Below are 16,005 nucleotides of genomic sequence, written 5' to 3' on the forward strand. Positions count from 1 at the left end.
CTTCTGGGCTCTGGGTCTGTTTTTCCTATCGCAGTAAATGAGGTTGAATGTGTATAATTTTAGAAGAGCTGTGCATTGGTGTGTGTACATATACATACAGTTTATATAGTAAATAATGTATATTATTGTGTGCTTGCTTGTAACCCGGATTGTGGGGGCAATATGCTGGCTCTGTTAAAAAAGTGCTATTGCTAACATGTTGTAAGCCACCCTGAGTCTAAGGAGAAGGGCGGCATAAAAATCGAATGAATAAATGAATAAATAAATAATACGTATGTACACATAGGGCATATACACATCAAATTAAATAGTATACAGTGGTCCCTCTACTTACGAACTTAATTCGTTCCGTGACCAGGTTCTTAAGTAGAAAAGTTTGTAAGAAGAAGCAATTTATCCCATAGGGATCAACGTAAAAGCAAATAAGGCGTGCGATTGGGGAAACCACAGGGAAGGTGGAGGCCCTGTTTCCTCCCAGGAGATTCCTAGAGAGGCCCCACGGAGGCTTCTCCCTGCCTTTTCCAGCCCTGTTTCCTCCCAGGAGATTCCTAGAGTGGCCCCACGAAGGCTTCTCCCCGCTTTTTCCAGCCCTGTTTCCTCCCAGGAGATTCCTAGAGAGGCCCCACGGAGGCTTCTCCCTGCCTTTTCCAGCCCTGTTTCCTCCCAGGAGATTCCTAGAGAGGCCCCATGGAGGCTTCTCCCCGCCTCTTCCGGCCCTGTTTCCTCCCAGGAGATTCCTAGAGAGGCCCCACGGAGGCTTCTCCCCACCTTTTCTGGCTCTGTTTCCTCCCAGGAGATTCCTAGAGGGGCCCCACGGAGGCTTTTCCCTGCCTTTTCCGGCCCTGTTTCCTCCCAGGAGATTCCTAGAGAGGCCCCATGGAGGATTCTCACCACCCTTTCCAGTTACAGTTTCAGAGGCTTGGGTTTGGAAAATGGTTCTTGAGAAGAGGCAAAAAAATCTTGAACACCCGGTTCTTATCTAGAAAAGTTCGTGAGTAGAGGCCTTTGTAGGTAGAGGGACCACTGTATTCAATGAGAATATTTCATCCATTCAGACCTAGGATGTGTTATTTGAGTGTTCCCTTTATTTTTTGGAGCAGCATATATTTTTGTGTGCCTGTGTGTAATATGTATGTACACATCTGGCATATATACATAGAATTAAATTGTATATTTTGGATGTTCAGTAATAATAAATAGAGAGGGAAATTGTATCTCTTTGAGGAGAGGAGAGGCCAGCCACCCTAACCTAAACCCTTGATGTGAGTGACATCAAGTTGGCCACCTTTAAGCCAGTCACATGACCTTTAAGCCACCTCCCCCTGGTCACATGGCCATCAAGCCACTCCCATCTGGTCACATGGCCGGTGAGCCACACCCACAAAATAAGCCACACCCACAGTGTGGTAGTAAAATGTTTTGCAGTCCTTCATTGGACTGGTCGAATGTCATAGGATTAATTTTTGCTACCGGTACGATGCCCTTGAATGTTTCTGTAGGAACCCACGACTGAGTATCTGTCGTGTAATATTCTGATGCATTTCAACTGAAAACAGAGACAGTAAGAGGTGCCCATGCCAACCTCGTCCACCCCAAATAATGACCCCAAACAAAGAAGACGAGACCAACCACGCAGTGATAGAAGCTTGGTTTTTTTTCTCTTTTTTCTAAAATCCATGATTAAAACCTGGTACAAACAGGTGAATATATAGATATATTTCTTTTAGTAGATGTAATTTTTTTTTCATTTTCTTCTCTCTCTCTCTCTCTCTCGTTATACAGCAAATATAGAATTTCTTTTCTCTCTATACAATAGGATGGTTTTACAATGCAACGTTCCAACAGATCCTTTCACCCCCCACCCCCAAAAAATAAAATCTTAAAAAAATTTGCACAAATGGGACTTCAGGCGGAGTAAATAGTCTAAACTGGAAGACTCCATTTGCAAAAGGCCCAAAAGGATGGTCTTTCTTTCTTTCTTTCTTTCTTTCTTTCTTTCTTTCTTTCTTTCTCTTTCTCTCTCGCTCTCTTTTTTTAAACAACGGGCGGGAAAAAACCTGATCTTTCTGCTTCCTTTTCATTCGGTTGTTGTTGTTTTTTTTACATTTTGGTTACTCAAAGGATGAAGACAAAGCTGTACAGAGTCCACAAAATTCACAGAATAAGGAGTCATGCGATGCAGTTGTGATTACGCCACACTCCTTTCGTATTTTCTGTCTGGCTCTCTCAAATATTCTTGCGCTTCCTCCTCTCTGAAAACTCAATTTGACTCGTGTGTGTCTGTGTGTGTGTGTTTTACCAAAAGAATTTGTTTTATTTTTCCCCACCCCACAGTTTATTTTAATGTTTAAGCATCTTTCCTTTCGCTACTCTCCTCGCCCCTTTTCTAAATCCGGCCTCAGCGAGACCATAATCCCAAGTATTGCTCTCTTACACTCCCTTTCTCTCCTCTCTGCTCTAGAATAATGATAGATTCCTCAGAGTTCTTTCTTTCTTTCTTTCTCTCTTTCTTTCTCTCTTTCTTTCTCTCTTTCTTTCTCTCTTTCTTTCTTTCAAAGATAAGTCTGGATTAAAAATAATAGCTGCTGCTGATTTTTTTTGTTTTCTGTTTTTTTTTTGTTTTTCTTTTGGTCCGTGGTTAAGTTACGCGCTCAAGACTTGTGCTGGGCGGAAACCCCTTTCCAATAATCTAAGATGTCGTGCAGGTCTTCGTCTTTGGCGAACTGGACCTTTTTCCGCAGGGCGTGGCCGGCCGCCATGTATTCCTCCTCGTCCTCTTTGTGCCGCTTGTGGTTCAGTTTGAAACGCTCCCAGATGCTCCTGGAGGGTTTACACGTGTACTCGGGGCTGGAGGTGTAGCTCAAGTTATGGTACTGCGGAGAGAGCTGGGAGTAGGCCAAGTCTCTGGGGCGGGGCCTGGTCAAGGGCTCCAGGATGGAGGGCTTCCGCCCCCCCATGCCGTCGTGTTGCTCCCCTTGGTGGGACCCTGGGTAAGAATGCCGGTGCTCGCTGTACTGCCGGATCTTCTCAGCTTCGGAGCGTAAGACAGCCGCTGTCGGCGTCACAGTGAGGATGGTGTCGGTGGTTGGAGACGTCTTCTCGATATATTTGGCTTCTGACTTGTGGCCGGAGCCCTCGGAGCGGAAGGACCTGGGGCTCCGTATGGAGCCACTGGAAGAAGTGCTGGACCGCTTAGGAGGGACCTCGATGCTGTGGTGCCTCTGGAGAGGGTGGCTGTAGCTTTCCTTGTAGACGGGTGCTAGGAAGCTATGCTTGCTGGGGATCTGTTCGGAGAGCAGCACCAGCTGTGGCTCGACGGTGGACACCGCTCCCGACTTCACCCCCTGAAAGGAAGTAGATTCTGATTTCAAGGCATCGATGCAGTTGTTGATGATCTGGTTGACCTTGTCCACCTCTTTCGTGATGGTCGAGATCTCCGCCACGGAGCTCTGGCTATCTGGGGGCCTGGGGAGCTCCAACTCTCTCCTCTCGGGCTGTTCCCCCGTCCGTACCTCCATGTAGTTGCCCTTGGTAGCCTTGGGGGTCTCACTGCTGTCGATCAGCTTGTACTGCTCGACTTCTCCCACCGAGGGCAGGTAAGGGATGCGGGTCATGGTCTCACCGCCCAGCATCTGACCTTGGGAAAGTTGGGAGATGCTGGTGGTCTCCATTTCCGGCCCGTACTTCAACTCAATGATGGTCTTCTTCATGTTCACCGCTGCTTTTTTGTGCTTTTCTTCCTGGTGGCGCCTCTTCCGCAGGCAGTAGTACACCACCCCGAGCACAATCACCATGCCAAACAGGCACCCCAAGATCGTCATGATGTAGTGGGTGGCCGTTGAAGGCCTGGGTATCGGCTCTTCGGTGTTCTGTTTGTTGAGGTTGATGGTGAGGCAGGTGTAGTTGTACCTGGAGACCCGGTTGGAGGACATCACGCAGTAGGTGTAGTTTTCGTTCGGGCCCAGGTCCGTTAGCTCGATATCCTCTTTCTTCTTCAGCAGCTTCGCCAGGATATTGTAGCGGCCATTCTCGAACTGAGCCAGGGTGTACATCTTGCTGTAGGGCACCGGGATCTGCACACTCAACACAGCCGAGTTTTGGGTCACGTGCTTGACTTTCATGGTGGGATATAAACCGGGATCGATCACCGGGGTGTGCAAGGAAATTTGGGGCGTGGTGCCATCTCCGGAGAAACATTCCTCCTCTGGGCAGGGGCTCTCCGGAGGAGGGGTGGTCACCGGCTTTTTTTTGGGCGGGGTCAAGTAAGGTGGCATGGTGTAAGGGCCACCAGTGCAAAGAGAAGACAGCATGCCCAACGCATTGCGATATCCGCTCCGTCCTTGGCCCAGAAGGTAGTACCCGGAGTAGTCAGGTGGAGAGTCACACTGCATGCGGTCGTAAGTGCGGGTCATGTTGGTGAAGCCCTCAAGCCACTGAAGGAAGCCCAGGAGCTCGCAAGAGCAATAGAACGGGTTGCTGTAGAGTTCGCAGACCGAGAGTTTACTCAGCCCCCGGAAGGTGTTGCTGTCCAGCCGTTGGATCCTGTTCATGGACAAGTCAATGTTCATTATGTTGGGGCACTCCCCGAAGGCATTGGGGGTGACAGTCTCGATGAGGTTGGCCTGGAGGTAGAGGTACTCCAGCTTCCCTAAGCCCCGGAGGATCCCCTCTGTCAAGTTCCTCAAGCGGTTGTAGCCGAGTTGCAACACCTGCAGGTTGTATTGTCCTGAGAAGGCACCATCCTCGATAAACGAGATCTCGTTCTTGGTCAAGTTGAGGTATGTGAGGTTACTGAAGCGGCTGAGGGAGGAGAACTGGACACTCTTGATCTTGTTGTCGTTCAGCCTCAAGTCCAGAATGGTGCTGTTGATCTGCTGAGGAATGGACTCGTACGGGGGCTGGTTCTGGCTACAGATGGCCAGCCAGACGAAGCCCTTCTCTCCTTCGATCAGCCAGCAGTCGGCTCGGACCTCGCTCACGTAGAGGAGAGAGACAGCTGCCACATAGGTGCACAGTGCTGATGTCATGGCCCACCGATGGCCTGCCATTGAGAAGGGCCAACACCGAAAGGGGGGTTCTTACCCTTGATCGGTCAGAAGAGGGAAAGAGGCAACTCGGTCACGGCACAACCTTGCCTTGACTAGAGTTTCTTCAGGAGCTTGGTCATTCTTGCAACCTTCTCCATGGTGCTGAACCATGAAGAAGCATCCGGGATGGGTGAGTGGAGAGGAACCCAAGGACACGATGGTTACACCAGGGTCAAGGTTTTCCCACGTGCCATCAGCGAAGGCTCTGCGGCTGGGGAGTTGACCGTCTCACCCTCATCTAAGAGGGGCTTGGAAGTCACTCAGAATGTGGACCTGGAATGAAGAGGCCCTCGGTTCAGACATGAGCTTTGCTCTCCTTCTCGGGATTGCTTCTTCTGCCTTTCTTTCTGTCGCTGGCCTTCATTGGAGCGTTGGGTTCCTTCTCCATCCTTTCTTCTCTCCGGGCCTCTGGTTCCTCCAGAGATACAGAATCACAAGGCTGACCTGCCAATGAACAAGCAGAGAGAGAAAAAACATCAGCATGAAAGGGGCTCTGGGTAGGTAGGAAAGCAGAGTTTGGGGTTCCTCACTTGGGAATTACCAATTATCACCTCAAGGTTCGACTACTGTAATGCTCTCTACATGGGGCTACCTTTGAAAAGTGTTCAGAAACTTCAGATCGTGCAGAATGCAGCTGCGAGAGCAGTCATGGGCTTACCTAGGTATGCCCATGTCACACCAACACTCCGCAGTCTGCATTGGTTGCCGATCAATTTCCGGTCACAATTCAAAGTGTTGGTTATGACCTTTAAAGCCCTTCATGGCACTGGACCAAAATATCTCCAAGACCGCCTTCTGCCGCACGAATCCCAGCGACCGGTTAGGTCCCACAGAGTGGGCCTTCTCCGGGTTCCGTCAACTAAACAATGTCGGTTGGCGGGCCCCAGGGGAAGAGCCTTCTCTGTGGTGGCCCCGACTCTCTGGAACCAACTCCCCCCAGAGATTAGAACTGCCCCTACTCTCCTTGCCTTTCGTAAGCTCCTTAAAACCCACCTTTGTCGTCAGGCATGGGGGAACTGAGACATCTCCCCCGGGCATATACAATTTATGCATGGTATGTTTGTATGTATGTCTGCTTAGTAAATGGGATTTTTTAAATATTTTAAATTACAATTTAGATTTGTCATGGATTGTTGTATTCTGTTGTGAGCCGCCCCGAGTCTGCGGAGAGGGGCGGCATACAAATCTAAATAATAAATAAAATAAATTATGGAGATTCTCAATCGTCCAAGTCATGGTTGTCCCCAAGGTGCTTTTCCAGAAAGCAATTGGCCTTTTTTTGTTTTTATATTCTTGAAGCTGTTTCACATCTTATCCAAGATGCTTCCTCAGTTCTGAATGAGTTTCTTCTTTCATAAGAGCCGAACAAGTTTCTTAGATAAGAAGCGAAACATCTTCAAGAAAAACCAAAGGACGTCAGTCCACTTGCCTCTTGCAAAAACCCCTTTGGGACTTTCTTTCTAGATATGGACTTCAGCCTACCTGCACCCAGTCCACCACCCCAAGCATCTCTGCTTCTCCAAGTTTCTTCTTCTTCTTTTTTGTTGAAAAAACTTCATTGGTTTTTGAAAACATTTTCTTTAAAAACTATGACATAGTTATACTTTTAGTAGTTCTGCATTGATTCATAAAGAAAAGAAAACTAAACAATCACAGTTCTATATTCCATCACAATACTTTCATTCAAACATTATTTCTTTAACTCGATAGTCCATATTACAGTCTTCCCTCGATTTCCGCGGGGGATGCGTTCCGACACCGCCCGCAAAAGTCGAATTTCCGCGAAGTAGAGATGCGGAAGTAAATACACTATTTTTGGCTATGAACAGTATCACAAGCCTTCCCTTAACACTTTAAACCCCTAAACTGCAATTTCTCATTCCCTTAGCAACCATTTAGATTATTACTCACCATGTTTATTTATTAAAGTTTATTTTTAAAAAAATATTTATTAAAGGCAGACGAAAGTTTGGCGATGACATATGATGTCATTGGGCGAGAAAAAACGTGGTACAGGGGGGAAAACCGCGAAGTATTTTTTAATTCATATTTTTGAAAAATCGTGGTATAGACTTTTCGCAAAGTTCGAACCCGCGAAAATCGAGGGAACACTGAATATATTCCTGTTTACAATTGCATAATTTTTATCTTTTTGTTTCCATTTTTTACCATTTACATTGCTGCTAATTCTGATTATTGTCTATAATTTTCCTATTTGGTTTTCTTAATTGGATCCATTTGTACCATTGTTCCCATGTTTCATAGTTATTCTGATTTCTTTTGACCTCTTAGTTCCTATGTAAGTTTATCCATCTCGGAGCAATCGTAGATCTTATTCATTATTGCTTTTTCTGGAGGTATCTCAGTGTTTTCACAAAATTGGGCAAAGATGATCCTAGCTGTGGTGGTTATGTGCAATATAATTGGGTTTGATGTTCCTGGAGACATCTGTAATAATGGCAAATGATTTAGCTTTACTAGATAAGTGGTCAAAGCAACGGAAACTGCAGTTTAATGTTTCCAAATGTAAAATAATGCACTCGGGGAAAAGGAATCCTCAATCTGAGTACTGTATTGGGAGTTCTGTGCTAGCAAAAACTTCAGAAGAGAAGGATTTAGGGGTGGTGATTTCTGACAGTCTCCAAATGGGTGAGCAGTGCGGTCAGGTGGTAGGAAAAGCGAGTTGAATGCTTGGCTGCATAGCTAGAGGTATAACAAGCAGGAATAGGGAGACTGTGATCCCACTGTATAGAACGCTGCTAGGACCACATTTGGAATACCGTGTTCAGTTCTGGAGACGTCACCTACAAAGAAATATTGATAAAATTGAACAGGTCCAAAGACGGGCTACAAAAATAGTGGGAGGTCTTAAGCATAAAACTGATCAGGAAAGATTTCATGAACTCAGTCTGTCTAGTCTGGAGGACAGAAGGGAAAGAGGGGGACATGATCGAAAACATTTAAATATGTTCAAGGGTTAAATAAGGTTCAGGAGGGAAGTGTTTTTAATAGGAAAGTGAACCCAAGAACAAGGGGGCACAATATGAGGGTAGTTGGGAGAAAGATCAGAAGCAACATGATAAAATATTATTTTACTGAAAGAGCAGTAGATGCTTGGAACAAACTTCCAGCAGACGTGGTTGGTAAATCCACAGGAAATGAATGTAAACATGCCTGGGATAAACATAGATCCATCCTAAGATAAAATACAGGAAATAGTATAAGGGCAGACTCGATGGACCATGAGGTCTTTTTCTGCCGTCAATCTTCTATGTTTCTATATTTCTATATCGAGTTTCTGTTCTCCTTCTCACCCAGGTGAATTTCTCCATAAACCTAGGAGCCACTCGCTACAAAAAGAAAGCACGGATAAAACCCTGGTGATCCTTGACAAAGGATTTAATGTTTTATCTGTCAAAGAAATGGAGATTTTTGTTTCTCTGGTCTCCATTCCGCTTGCAAAACCGACGGTTAACGAGAACCGGGACTACTCGCTGGGTGTGAAATAATCCAAGGAGACATTTCTCAAATGGCCCAGCAAACATATATTAGTGATGAAGCCTCCACTAAATGGCTAAGTGTCCATTTTGTATATGTCAGGTGCAGTAAAGATGCTTTAAGGTAGATCCCCTCTTAATATTCTTCTTTTCCCTCGTCCTTTCCTGTTTTTCAAGCCCAGTTTCGAGACACCCGTTTGGATAAAACCCGGTCGGAATGACTGCAGAGGCTCTTGGTTTTGACCTAAAACGATGCACTAAGCTGGATTTTGCATTATGCACCAAATTGTCCTCCCGTTTCCTATTTTACGATCGTATGAGGAGACTCCAGGCAATTTCTCTCTCTCGCTGAGTCGCCTTTCGTGCAATTTTTAGGGGAGAAAAGGAGGTGGGAACACGATGGGGCAGGGGGACAGTTCCTGGGAGAGGCACCCAGAGGTAGGAGATGACAAGACTAGCAATGGAAAAAAAAAACCTCTGTACCTCTCTGAGTTTGGCTGTTTTCTGGCAGGTGTTTTATTACCCAACGAGGGAATAGCAACAACAGTGCTGCAAGGGAAGTGTCGTTTGCATAGAGAAGAAAGAGAGGAGGAGGAGGACTGTGGTCTCTCTGAAATTGGTTGTTTTCTTGCAGGTGTTTTATCACCCAGCTAGGTAACATCATCAGTCTAGAAGAGAGAGGAGAGGGAGGAGGAGGACAAAGGAGGAGGAGGAGGACGAAGAGGAGGAAAAGGAGGAGGAGGAGGAGGAGAAGGAGGAGGAGGGGGAGGAGGGGGAAGAAGAGGAAGAGGACTGGGCTCTCTGAACTTGATTGTTTTCTTGCAGGTGTTTTATCTCCCAACTAGATAACTTCATCAGTGCTAGAAGAGAGAGGAGAGGGAGGAGGAGGAAAAAGGAGGAGAGGAAGGAGGAGGAGGAGGAGAAGAAGGAAGAGGAGGAGGAGCAGGAGGAGAGGAAGGAGGAGGAGGAGGAGGAGGAGGAGAAGAAGAAGAAGAAGAAGAAGAAGAAGAAGAAGAAGAAGAAAAGGAAGAGGAAGAAAAAGGAGGGGGAGGAGGAGGGGGAAGGGGAAGGGGAGGAGAAGAAGGAGAAGAAGAAGAAGAAGAAGGGGAGGAGGAGGAGGAGGAGAAGAAGAGGAAGAGGAAGAAGAAGAGGAGGAGGAGGAGGAGAGGAAGAGGAAGAAGAAGAGGAAGAAGAAGAAGAGGAAGAAGAAGAAGAAGAAGAAGAAGAAGAAGAAGAAGAAGAAGAAGAAGAAGAAGAAGAAGAAGAAGGGGAGGAGGAGAAGGAGGATTGTGGTGTCCTTGGAGCTCTTCCAGCTTGGTTGTTTTCTTGCAGACATTTCATTACTCAACTAGATACCGTCATCAGTGCTAGAAGGGAGTGGGCTTCACTCTCTGTTTACACACAGTTCTATAAAGTTTTGTCCCTTATTGTTCTAGCAAAGGCAACAAGAAAGACCGGATCTTTTTAAAAAAAATTCTGAATTCGTCTGAAAGCAGAAGGAAACCTCCCGATTTACATATGTTGCTCATCCAAATCTACGCCCATAATAAAATTATGCCCTCTTCCACAAAAAATTCTGACAACCAACCTCTCTAGAGGAACCAAGATTGATCATTAATAATGTAACGCTAAAGGGGTAACATCTGTTTTGGACAAACTGTAATGAGATTTAAAACCTAGGGAGAAGAGCTCTGCAATAATAAATGACTTGTGTGTCTAAACAGTTTACACACACACACAAACACACACACACCCGAGCAATTGCTGCTCTTTTATTTTTAAAAGTGGGCCTTTTTCCTGGTTCTTCCTTGTGTGCAATTCCTACATAATGATTGCTATTAATTTTCAGAGTGACGGATGGAGCCTAACTCTAACCTTGCCCTGCTTGAAATGAAAATCCATTTTCAATGGGTTATTTTCCCCCACCCCTTTCCCCCTGAATAAGGGTTTTTGAAATCTATCTCATTTGAAGGTAAAGGGAGGTTCACAATGCTAATCCTATCAGCGTTTTCTATAGAGGAAATTCAATGCCAGAACAGTAGGGTGTTGTCATAGATACCATGGGCGTGGAGAAGGGTAGAGTACCACCAGATTAGATAGTCCACCTTGGCAACTTTAGGATGGTTGGACTTCGATCCCCAGAATTCCCAGCCAACATGCTTGAAGATGGGTGAACTTCAACCCCCAGAATTCCCAGCTAGCATGGACTTCAATCCCCAGAATTCCCAGCCAACATGCTTGAAGATGGATGGACTTCAACCCCCAGAATTCCCAGCCAATATGCTTGAAGATGGGTGAACCTCAACTCCCAGAATTCCCAGCCAATATGCTTGAAGATGGATGGACTTCAACCCCCAGAATTCCCAGCCAATATGCTTGAAGATGGGTGAACCTCAACTCCCAGAATTCCCAGCCAACATGCTTGAAGATGGATGGACTTCAACCCCCAGAATTCCCAGCCAATATGCTTGAAGATGGGTGAACCTCAACTCCCAGAATTCCCAGCCGGCATGCTTGAAGATGGGTGAACTTCAACCCCCAGAATTCCCAGCTAGCATGGACTTCAATCCCCAGAATTCCCAGCCAACATGCTTGAAGATGGATGGACTTCAACCCCCAGAATTCCCAGCCAATATGCTTGAAGACGGATGGACTTCGACCCCAGAATTCCCAGCCAATATGCTTGAAGATGGATGGACTTCGGCCCCCAGAATTCCCAGCCAATATGCTTGAAGATGGGTGAACCTCAACTCCCAGAATTCCCAGCCGGCATGCTTGAAGATGGATGGACTTCAACCCCCAGAATTCCCAGCCAACATGCTTGAAGATGGGTGAACCTCAACTCCCAGAATTCCCAGCCAACATGCTTGAAGATGGATGGACTTCAACCCCCAGAATTCCCAGCCAACATGCTTGAAGACGGATGGACTTCAACCCCCAGAATTCCCAGCCAATATGCTTGAAGACGGATGGACTTCGACCCCAGAATTCCCAGCCAATATGCTTGAAGATGGATGGACTTCGGCCCCCAGAATTCCCAGCCAATATGCTTGAAGATGGGTGAACCTCAACTCCCAGAATTCCCAGCCGGCATGCTTGAAGATGGGTGAACTTCAACCCCCAGAATTCCCAGCTAGCATGGACTTCAATCCCCAGAATTCCCAGCCAACATGCTTGAAGATGGATGGACTTCAACCCCCAGAATTCCCAGCCAATATGCTTGAAGACGGATGGACTTCGACCCCAGAATTCCCAGCCAATATGCTTGAAATTGGGTGGACTTTGACTCTCAGAATTCCCAGCCAACATGCTTGAAGATGGATGGACTTCGGCCCCCAGAATTCCCAGCCAATATGCTTGAAGATGGGTGAACCTCAACTCCCAGAATTCCCAGCCGGCATGCTTGAAGATGGGTGAACCTCAACTCCCAGAATTCCCAGCTAGCATGGACTTCAATCCCCAGAATTCCCAGCCAACATGCTTGAAGATGGATGGACTTCAACCCCCAGAATTCCCAGCCAATATGCTTGAAGATGGATGGACTTCGACCCCAGAATTCCCAGCCAATATGCTTGAAATTGGGTGGACTTTGACTCCCAGAATTCCCAGCCAACATGCTTGAAGATGGATAGACTTCGGCCCCCAGAATTCCCAGCCAATATGCTTGAAATTGGGTGGACTTTGATTCCCAGAATTCCCAACCAGCATGCGTGAAATTGGGTGGACTTTGAATCCCAGAATTCCCAGCCGGCATGCTTGAAGATGGGTGAACCTCAACTCCCAGAATTCCCAGCCAATATGCTTGAAAGATGGGTGGACTTTGACCTCCAGAATTCCAAGCCAACATGCTTGAAGATGGGTAGACCTCAACTCCCAGAACCACCAGAATTGACCCCCAGAATTCCCAGCCAACATGCTTGAAGATGGATGGACTTTGACCCCAGAATTCCAAGTCAATATGCATGAAATTGGATGGACTTTGAATCCCATAATTCCCAGCCAACATGCTTGAAGATGGATAGACCTCAACTCCCAGAACCACCAGTTAGTATTCTTGAAGATGGGTGGACTTCGACTCCACCATTTTAAAACATGTCCCAGAGTTCCCCATTCTCACTGGAGAATTCTGGGAGTTGAAGTCCACCCATCTTAAATTTCCTAAAGTTGAGAAACCCTGCTTTAATCAGATGCATTGTTCAGGGGAGACGTGACCGACTCAGCCCTTCCATCCAAGGGTCAGTGTGGAAGAAGATTTCTCTAGGATTTCCTCCTTCCATTCAAGAAAAGACTGAATACTAACTCCCAAAAAAATTGGCAGGAATATGATCCATTCAAGGCAGGTCAGCTTGACCCTCAATAAAATATGAGCAGGCACCAGGACGAATTATGCTGTCAATTTTGAAAGAGAGAGGAAGCTTCTCAGCTGGGTTACGGCGACCACCTGCTCAAGTCTACTCCTACGTTTAACCTGATGAGGAGAAGGCTTTGGGGAGACCTGGTGGCATCCTCCAATACCTGAAGGGTTGAATTTATTTGTACTCCATAGCACTTGAGGGCAGGGCAAGAAGCAATGGATGGAAATTCATCAGAAGGAGATCCAACTTTGAAATAAGAAGGAAATTCCTGAGAGCAGGAAGAGGAGGAGGAGGAAGAGGAGGAGGAGGAAGAGGAGGAGGAAGAGGAGGAGGAGGAAGAGGAGGAGGAAGAGGAGGAGGAGAATACTTAAGATATTAAGTATTGAAAAGGACCCTGTAGGTCATCTAGTCTAACCCTCCACCCAAGCAAGAGACCTACACCATTTCTGACATGTTCAGAAAGCTTAGAACTACGTTGTCTTGAATATGACCTAGGCATAGCCCATAAAATAATCTGCTACAACGTTCTCCCTGTCAATGACTACTTCAGCTTCAACCACGACAACACAACAGCACACGACAGATACAAACATAAAGTAAACTGCTCTAAACTTGACTGCAGGAAATACGACTTTAGTATTTGCACCAAGACAAATTCCATGTATGTCCAACCACACTTGGCCAATAAATTCTATTCTATTCTATTTCAACCGAATATTTGATGCATGGAATTCCCTACCAGACCCTGTAGTATTATCATCACCTAACCCCCAAAACTTTACCCTTAGTCAACCACTGTTGGCCTCTCCTGATTCCTAAGAGGTCAGCAAGGGTCGTGCATAAGTGCCCCAGCCTGCCTTCCGTCCCCTGTCCTAATGTTTCTCTTTTACTAGTAACATGTATACAAATATTATATCTTCCACCAATTTTGTAGCCCGTCTTTGGACCCGTTCAATTTGATCCATATCTTTTTGTAGGTGAGGTCTCCAGAACTGAGCACAGTATTATTCCAAATGTGGAATAGAGGGACAGCAAAAGAGGAGCAGGTGATGTTCTCCAGATGTAAGTGAGAAAAACAGCACGCTGCCTTTCTGAAAGAATGACACCCTAAGCTAAAATGGTCTTGATGTTATCACTTTTGTTCACCTCTTGGTATATTCCCCAGGTGCTGTCAAAGAAGCGGAGGTATCAAAACACAATCCTTGTTGACTTCTGCCTTCCCACTTCTCTCTCGTTGTCACCAGTTGTTGAGGATGGGTTGCAAATGCCAGGGGAGATGTGAGTCAGGGCTTCCCTGCAACAAATCTTACTATCTGCAAAAACGCCACCGCCCTGTTTATTCCTAGGAAAAAAGCTGACATGGTGAGTTTCACTGGAAGTAGTATTTCACTCCAAATACTCCTGTCCAATGACCCAAGGGCCAAAGCCCACTGCAACAACATTGCCAAAAAGGCTTCAAGAGTTGTTCACCTAATCCTACGTAGCTTTTGCTCCAGTAGTCTCACACTACTAACCAGAGCATACAAAACATTTGCCAGACCAATCCTTGAATACAGCTCAATTGTCTGGAACCTGCACCACATTTCGGACATAAACACTCTAGAAAATGTTCAGAGATACTTTACAAGAACAGCCCTCCACTCCTCCACTCGCAACAGAATCCCCTACACAACTCGACTTACAATCCTAGGTTTAGAAAGCTTAGAAAGACGTCATTTTAAACACAATCTAAACATAGCCCATAAAAACATCTGCTACAACATCCTTCCTAATTTAGATAGATTCTATCTATCTATCTATCTATCATCTAACTATCTCTCTGTCTGTCTATCTACTCTGTCTGTCTATCTATCTGTTTCTCTATCTACTCTATCTATCCACCCATCCATCCATCCATCCATCCATCCATCCATCCATCCATCCATCCATCCATCCATCCATCTACTCTGTCTATCTGTCTGTCTGTCTATCTATCTGTCTGTCTGTCTGTCTAATCTATCTATCTATTTATCTATCTATCTTTCTGTCTGTCTGTCCGTCCGTCCGTCCGTCCGTCCATCCATCCATCCAATTATCTATCTATCTATCTATCTATCTATCTATCTATCTATCTATCTATCTATCTATCTATCTATCTATCTATCTATCTATCTATCTATCTACCTACCTACCTACCTACCTACCTACCTACCTATCTATCATCTAAGTCTATCTGTAGATTATCGATCTATCTGCCGGAAACGCAGCTTCTGCACATGCTCAGAATAGGGGGGAAAACGATGGTGGTGCCCATGGATAGACACCGACCAAACCAGTTCTGTGATGTCATTTTGACGTCATCAGAGGTCGCTACTGGTTCGGGCAAAGTGATTAACACCAGGGAGGAACCCACCACTGGTCAGGGTCCACATTACTCCAAAGGCCCTCCGTCTCCTGGGGCCCCAGAGAGCACAAATTCAGTCTGATTTTCCCACGATGGACGGGAGAGGGAGCGGGAGAGAAGTCGGCTTTGATCCGCCACCGGCCAGGAAGGGCAGCTAATCACTGGGTGGAACTCTCCTTTCAGGTGATACAGATAATCTCAGCTGATCCCCTGCTCGAAATAGGCCAACGTCAAGCAAATCTGGGATTAGAGGTCCGGCTATTGTTGCCATATCGGACACGGTCTGTCTTCCAAGGCCTGAGAAGCTGAAGGGGCCTGTGCTTAAGAACACCCTCCCCCCGCTCTCTAAGGAGGACGCTCATCCTTTTATTTTATTTTATTTTGTTTTGTTTTATTTTATTTTATTTATTTAACTTATTTAACTTATTTCACTTATTTTATTTATTTTATTTATTTATTTTTTATTATATTATATTATATTATTATATTATTATATTATATTATATTATATTATATTATATTATATTATATTATATTATATTATATTATATTATATTATATTATTATATTATATTATATTATATTATTTTATATTTTATTTATTAATTAATTTATTAATTTATTTTATATATTATATTATTTTAAGAAAGGAGAAAAGAGAAAGAGGAAAATGAGAGGAAAAG

The 16,005-nt window shown here is 45.4% G+C and overlaps 1 protein-coding gene across 2 annotated transcripts in view; it reads right to left on the reverse strand.

Annotated features, from left to right (window-relative positions):
* Positions 1-1,633: 1,633 nt before the first annotated feature.
* ELFN1 (extracellular leucine rich repeat and fibronectin type III domain containing 1) overlaps positions 1,634-16,005 on the reverse strand; it is a 122,036-nt gene continuing 107,664 nt past the window's right edge. For both annotated transcript variants that reach the window (XM_070761378.1, XM_070761377.1), the window contains one exon: positions 1,634-5,531. In XM_070761378.1, the coding sequence (XP_070617479.1) occupies positions 2,652-5,048 (2,397 nt within the window). In that variant the 5' untranslated portion in view covers positions 5,049-5,531 and the 3' untranslated portion in view covers positions 1,634-2,651. The remainder of the gene's footprint in view (positions 5,532-16,005) is intronic.

This window comes from Erythrolamprus reginae, chromosome 9 (assembly GCF_031021105.1).
Source record: "Erythrolamprus reginae isolate rEryReg1 chromosome 9, rEryReg1.hap1, whole genome shotgun sequence".
NCBI lineage: Eukaryota > Metazoa > Chordata > Lepidosauria > Squamata > Dipsadidae > Erythrolamprus > Erythrolamprus reginae.